The sequence below is a fragment of the Pavona decussata genome, unplaced genomic scaffold, assembly GCF_977016875.1.
Source record: "Pavona decussata unplaced genomic scaffold, jaPavDecu1.1 SCAFFOLD_184, whole genome shotgun sequence".
In the NCBI taxonomy this organism is placed as follows: domain Eukaryota; kingdom Metazoa; phylum Cnidaria; class Anthozoa; order Scleractinia; family Agariciidae; genus Pavona; species Pavona decussata.
In genome coordinates, this window is record NW_028145593.1 from 2,159,587 (window position 1) to 2,166,763 (window position 7,177).

At 38.4% G+C, this 7,177-nt stretch overlaps 1 protein-coding gene across 2 annotated transcripts; it reads right to left on the minus strand.

Annotated features, from left to right (window-relative positions):
• Positions 1–288: 288 nt before the first annotated feature.
• Positions 289–3,575, minus strand: LOC146462909 (uncharacterized). 2 transcript variants are annotated; one of them, XM_085085024.1, is made up of 2 exons: positions 3,006–3,575; positions 289–2,292 (listed from the first exon to the last, which is right to left on the minus strand). In XM_085085024.1, the coding sequence occupies exon 2, from the start codon at positions 2,131–2,133 to the stop codon at positions 499–501; it is 1,635 nt and encodes a 544-aa protein (XP_084941150.1). In that variant the 5' UTR covers positions 2,134–2,292; positions 3,006–3,575; the 3' UTR covers positions 289–498. The 2 variants fall into 2 exon arrangements, with proteins under 2 accessions (XP_084941150.1, XP_084941149.1); XM_085085023.1 differs by lacking the exon at positions 3,006–3,575 and having other exon boundaries at positions 289–2,690.
• Between the last annotated feature and the right edge of the window lie 3,602 nt (positions 3,576–7,177).

Genomic DNA, 7,177 nt, shown 5'->3' on the forward strand with positions numbered 1-7,177 from the left:
CAGCGTGCATTAAAAATCATTGAAAGATAATAAAAATCAAGTGATGAACGCTATTTATGTAATTTTTAAAAAACTAGCAGGAGTGAGGCTGCGCCTCGTGGTTTTAAACCCGATAAAAAACGTGCTACGAGTTTTTTAAACAGCTTCAAAAACATTCCTGGAAAAGCGTGTGTCAATGGAGTTCATAACAATTATGCTTTTGTGAACGTTGGAAATTAGCATACGAGAAAAACACTGCATACTAACGAGAAGTGTTTCATCAGCTGATAAAACACCACATACTAGTAAACGAAGAAGCAAAGACTTAGAAAAACATTTGACTATAAAAAATTGCGATAAAACATTTCGTAAAAACATTATAAAAAGGTTAAAAAACACGACGTTTCGATGTACATTACATCATTATCAAGTGAAATTAAAAATGCAAGATTGCGGCTATAAATACAAAAATGGACAATAGATATTAATTAAAATAGTAGCATTGAAGAATGCTACCGGTTAAACAAAAAGTTTCGCACGTATAGAGTCCGTTTGAGTGTTCAAGCAAGGCTTAAGTTTCTTGATGTACAGCATTTCAAATACCAAACAATCAAATTTGCTTTGACACTTTCTCAAGATGTTAAAATGGCCCTGATTCAATAGGTGTTTGCTCCCGTGAGCTTCAAGAAAATGTTTGCCAATTGCCGAGTTCTTGTGCTCAGCAACGCGTTGAAAAAGGTGTCTGGCTGTATAGCCGACATAATCTGCATCGCACAGATCACATGAAAAATAGTATACAACGCATTGCTGATTCACAATCGACGGCTTAACTTCCCTAGGCTTAAGATCATGTTCTAATTTCCTACTAACAAAAACTGGCTGCAATATGGGGCCAATCTTATTACTTAGGTCGTTAAATTGCCTGCGAACCGCATTGGCAGCTACTTGATCCTTAAAAGGAAGGATAATTCTGATCTTACGACCGCCTTCAGGCTTCTCTTCCGCTGCCTGTTCCGATACATTACGAAGAAAATTACTAATGATGGAATCTATGAGAGCCCTAGGATAATCTAGGCGACTGAAAATTGAGCGCAATTTGTTACATTCTAAATTGAAAGCTTCTGTTGTGGAACATAGAGCGTACGCGCGATGTAACATTGTTTTCACTAAAGACACCTTGTATCGTTTGTCGGTATGGCTATGGTAATGCAAGAGTAAGCCACTGTTCGTTTGTTTCCTGTAAACTTGAGTTTCAAGTTTAGTCCCACACTTGATGATTTCAATGCCAATAAAAGGAATCCTACCACTGACAGGGAGTTCCATTGTAAATTTCATGCTGGGATGGAGACCATTCAGAGTATTGAGAAACTCAGAGGCAGCGTCACCACTAGGCATTTTAGCCAGGGTATCATCCACGTAACGTTTGTACAGGTCAGGCATCAGACCATCACGGGAGAGCTTCTCTTCCAGGTGACACATAAAAACATTAGCCATCAGAGGACCAAGAGGGGAGCCCATGGCCACACCATCAGTCTGTTCGTACAAAAGACCATTGAACTGGAAAAGCTGGTTGGTTGTAGCAATTTCCAGTAATTTGGCAAGCTGATCCTTCTGCAAGTTAAGGCCGTAGGTCTTGTTGAACCAATCGTTGGTGAACGCTTTGTGGACTAGGATGTTAATCGTCTCACTCAAAGGTACGTTGGTGAAAAGTGATGTCACATCATAGGAGACTAAGATGTCATCCTCATTCACGGAAATGGTACGGATTTCATCAGCAAAAGCAAAGGCATCAGTGATTGTGTAGTCATTGATGGAGAGTGGCTTAAGTTTCTCTTCGAGCCATTTGGCGAGATTGTAATTGTAGGCGCCAGTTGCTGATAAAATGGGTCTCATACTCAGTGTGGCTTTATGGGTCTTCGGAAGGCCATACAAGTGTGACAATCTGGAACTCTTCGGAGAAAGCGAGTTAGCGATCTCTTCAGGTAGAATTTGACGTAAGGCTGTGCGCAACTCTTTTTCTTTCTGTAAGAGCGGGTGGAAATGTTGAGCTGGACGTCCACGCCTCTTTGGTCGCTTTTCATCAACATGTACGAACTTAGAAGTGTTATCGATTGAGGCAGCGCTTAGAAGACGGATGTATTCGGTTTTGTCCATTACCACTACGCCAGAACCTTTATCAGGCTTGGTGATTATGATGTCGTCACGTTTCTTCAAGCGATTAAGAGCATTCAAAAGAGCCTTTGGTGGTTTGGGGCTTGTACGATGGATATAGTTCAAGGCGATTGAGCGTAGAGTTGAGCTTGCCAGTTCCTTCTCAGAATCATCCAACAACGGCTCTATTTTCCAATATGCTTTCTCAAAGCTCGCATGTATGTCGATGGGCGAGACCTTTTGTGGTACTGAAAACTTCAGACCTCTGCAGATAAGAAGCTTCTCGAAGAACGTAAGGCGATAAGAAGATAGGTTGTTTATATGCTCATTGACATCAAGCTTCTTTGATATTAATCGCGAGATTTTGCTGACATGGCCCTTCATCATTTCTTCGTACTGGTTGTTGCGTAGAACACTCAATGTTCGCAAGATGGCGATGAAGCGAAGCAAAGAGCATTTATCTCGGAGATCTTTGTAAGCATTCTGTACTTCTTCTCTGAGGTGTTTGAGCTGGGAGAGTTTGAAACTCAATTCCTCTTCGATGACATCCTTTTGATAAGTTTCTGAAGATCTTGCATTACCATAGCCATACCGACAAACGATACAAGGTGTCTTTAGTGAAAACAATGTTACATCGCGCGTACGCTCTATGTTCCACAACAGAAGCTTTCAATTTAGAATGTAACAAATTGCGCTCAATTTTCAGTCGCCTAGATTATCCTAGGGCTCTCATAGATTCCATCATTAGTAATTTTCTTCGTAATGTATCGGAACAGGCAGCGGAAGAGAAGCCTGAAGGCGGTCGTAAGATCAGAATTATCCTTCCTTTTAAGGATCAAGTAGCTGCCAATGCGGTTCGCAGGCAATTTAACGACCTAAGTAATAAGATTGGCCCCATATTGCAGCCAGTTTTTGTTAGTAGGAAATTAGAACATGATCTTAAGCCTAGGGAAGTTAAGCCGTCGATTGTGAATCAGCAATGCGTTGTATACTATTTTTCATGTGATCTGTGCGATGCAGATTATGTCGGCTATACAGCCAGACACCTTTTTCAACGCGTTGCTGAGCACAAGAACTCGGCAATTGGCAAACATTTTCTTGAAGCTCACGGGAGCAAACACCTATTGAATCAGGGCCATTTTAACATCTTGAGAAAGTGTCAAAGCAAATTTGATTGTTTGGTATTTGAAATGCTGTACATCAAGAAACTTAAGCCTTGCTTGAACACTCAAACGGACTCTATACGTGCGAAACTTTTTGTTTAACCGGTAGCATTCTTCAATGCTACTATTTTAATTAATATCTATTGTCCATTTTTGTATTTATAGCCGCAATCTTGCATTTTTAATTTCACTTGATAATGATGTAATGTACATCGAAACGTCGTGTTTTTTAACCTTTTTATAATGTTTTTACGAAATGTTTTATCGCAATTTTTTATAGTCAAACATACTAGTAAGGAGGAGGTTTATCGATATAAAATCACTGCACATGATGTATTATCGACCATTTGATAGGTCAATGGGATTATGAATTATTAATGAGGTTTTGAAGGACTATTTATGAATTCAAACCAAAAAGTCCACTGTTATAATGTGGTTGGCGAGGAACTGGCAAAGTTTTTTGAACCACGTACGTACTGCCTGTAGGATTGGTACCAGATGAATTTTGGGAATCAAAGTCACAAAGCTGAGTGGTTTCGTTCTCTCAACTGAAGTAAAACTCCCAAAGTGCGCGTCCAAGCTGTTTCGCACTGCTGCAAAAAATAAAAGGCGCCAACTAATCGACCATAATGTCGTTTCGTCGCTTATGGTGTTAAAATGTAGTAAGCGCATTAACATGCAGATAAGAAATTATTTAATTATTTCTTTTCTCAATGCAGTTAAGAGACCTGGCCCCAGTTGTTCAAAGAGCGGATAGTTTTATCGACTGGATAGGTCGCTATGATGCGAATAAATGTGTGCAGGAATTTCCCTATAGCCTTACAATTTGTGTACAAAGTAGGAGCGTCTGTGTAATTTAAGTATGGGGTTGTATAAAAAACTTGTCAAAAGCTTTGGTTGGAGTACATTTTATCCGCTAGATAGCAAACTACTTAAGTATCCACTTTGAACAACTGGAGCCGGTATTAGAATTGTAACCGTGCTAAAGTAACCAGTTTATATCAAAGTAAATCTTTCAGCTATTTCGCTGTACACAATTCAAGGCGTTATATAATCTATTCTATTAATCACTACAACTATTTTGTCTACAATTATTTTTTTCATGTATATATCAGGTCTTGTAACTAAAATTTTCAACGAATTTTCAAGGGACTGGAAGTCCTTTTTTAAGTGCTTTTTTTTAGTTCGGATGGTCAGTTGCTTGTTAAAGCATTTTATAAGAAAAATTAAGAGTAACGCTGTTCGACGTTTCGATGTTTCAAACATCATTATCAAGAATGAAGAAAAAGTTGATGTAGTTGCTAAAAAGAGTTGAGTTTGAATAAATGAAGTCTCATTTGATAGCATTCCTGCGTGCTTTTTCTTCAATCTTGAATGATGTTTGAAACATCGAAACGTCGAACAGCGTTACTCTTAATTTTTCTTTTTTTTAGTTGTTTTTTTTTTTACTAGAGGTTTTATTCACTTTCAGAAGATAAGCTTAAATTTGAATTTGAAGCCGTAAAGCGATGAACAGCCCCATTATTTAAGGACACTGCCTACTTACACCGAACTATTTTTTCGCAATTTAATACTACGCGCTACGATTCCAAGGCATGTTTGTATTTCAGCTCTTAGCAGAACTTGACAGAATTATAAATGAATGAAACAGAAAATCACAAAGTATCGCTTCTTCCTCTCAGTCTCGGATACAACATTTATCCTTGCAAATTTATGTTTGTTAGAAAATGTCAATATTAATGTTTACCGCGGGCTTGGAGTAGGAATGAAGCCCTTGAACATGGCTTACATCAATGTCGGCTAAAGAACGAACATCTATGTCTTTGTAGTCAAGTTGAAAGGTAAGATCCCGTACAGCGCTGATATTTAAGCTAGGATTTCTTCTTTATTGACCTCACACTAATGCATCGTCACTTAAAACTGCAAGTCCCGGCGAACTAACTAGAATATTAGGAACAGCTATCAAAATGGCGGCAGAGTTGTTCAAGACTCCAATATTCCGTTTTCAAACAAAAACAAATCTTTTTGAAACGGTAAATCGATAGAATAACTTCTAAAGAATACTCGACAATTAATTTAAACAGTGGAAATTCAAGAGTTCACGGCAAAGATTTTACGCTTCGAGTTGTAGTAAGCTTATCTGATCAGAAATCATCGCCAGCGCCGCTATGTCGAAAATTATTTTTTGAGCACAAAAGTGTAAGAATAAAAATAGCGCGTAACATTTTCATAGTGATTATTTTACAAGATTTTGCAGGACCATCCCTTTAAAGTGACGCATTGAATTTACAGAGTGGCCGGTCTGGCAAATGGAAAGCACTGTAACACAACAGACTTAGAAAGGACTCGGACGTCAAAGATGGTGTTCAACTTCTTTAATCTTTTCGGACGTGTGCTTCGCAAAGTACAACTTCCGGGTGAATATCGTTTACAAGATAGCTCTCTTTATGTCAAAAGTTCTAGCTAAGGCCCCGCACTTTGGCTCCCCTAGCCAGGTCAACTACATCAAGGCGAGACGATCAGAGCATGCGCGAGCGCTGTTGGCTCGGGCTCGCTGAAGTTGACTCGGCTGGAAGGGTGACCCTCTTTTCCGAGACAACTTTTTTCCATATAAACGGGGCCTAAGTTTCCAACAAGATGTCTCCAGCTGCTCAGGGTTCCACGAACAAAATAATACTAAATGAAAAAAGGTTCTATTGACTGAAGAGAATATTGTAAAACTTGGAATTCCTTAAGATTCGAATTCCGATAGAGAAAATGAAATCGCTTGATCAAAAGTGAATGACTAAAGTGAACTAGGTTTGTATCGAAAAAGATTTTAGTTTAAGGTTGAAGAAATAAGTAAAATCTACCTTGAAATATTTGAGCTAATGACAAGGAACTCAAAAGGTGTCAAGTCGCGCGAGCGAACCAAGATTTTAATGAGGACGATACAACTCACTATGCCAGTTTCGGCTAAAAAGTGTGAGCAGTCGCGCGCCTTGATCAAATAGTTCGTTACTAAAAGGTCACTAATTTTTCCAGCCTTACAGCTGAAAACACCTATTATGGATGTAATAAAACTTCGTGGTAGATAACCTTATGTTTAGTTACTAAAAGACGTAAAGAAGAATGACTTATTTGTGTTTACAAATTTTCATCAATTACCACCAGAAAGAGTTTGGAATCCTTTCTCTTAAGCTGAACGACCTTTTTTAAAATTTATAACCCCATACAAGAAATTTCTATACGTATATGTAAAATGAAACCACGGAGAACAAGGAGAGAGATAAAATTATTTGTTCATTTGTTTGTTTGAATTTGCGGCATACCTGCGTCTTTTGTTCCGCTCTTGTACTGCCACCACGAAAATACTCCAAACAAACTTGGATTGTTTCCAAACCCCGACAGTTAACTCTCTCGTTAGTTCTCCACGAAGAAAACCTCAAAATCCTTTGATATGAATAATTCTAAAGATAGGCAAATTCCCTGAAAGCAATATTAAAACAAGCAATTTCCCAAAAGCAATTTTAAAAAACGGATAATTTTAGAACACGAGGCATTGGTAAAAGGATGCCGACCGTAAATTGGTTGTTTTGTTAAGTTCCGTCTTTTTCATTTCGAATAATTACAATTTTCATTCCATGCATATTTTCTTCCTTCTCATTGGACAAGAGCAAACCACGTGATCTACAAATAACTACTGAATACTGTCCTGAATACTGGTCTGCTCATGCGCAATACTGTCCAACTGTGTTGTACGTTAAGGAACAAGAAAATTGTATGTTGGTTTTGGTTACGGGTGAGTGTTTTTACGCCTGGCCGAATATGTCTATCCATACTAAACGCTTGATCTTTTACTAAGTTTGATGGGATTTACAATTAGTTTGGCTAATTAAGCCCTT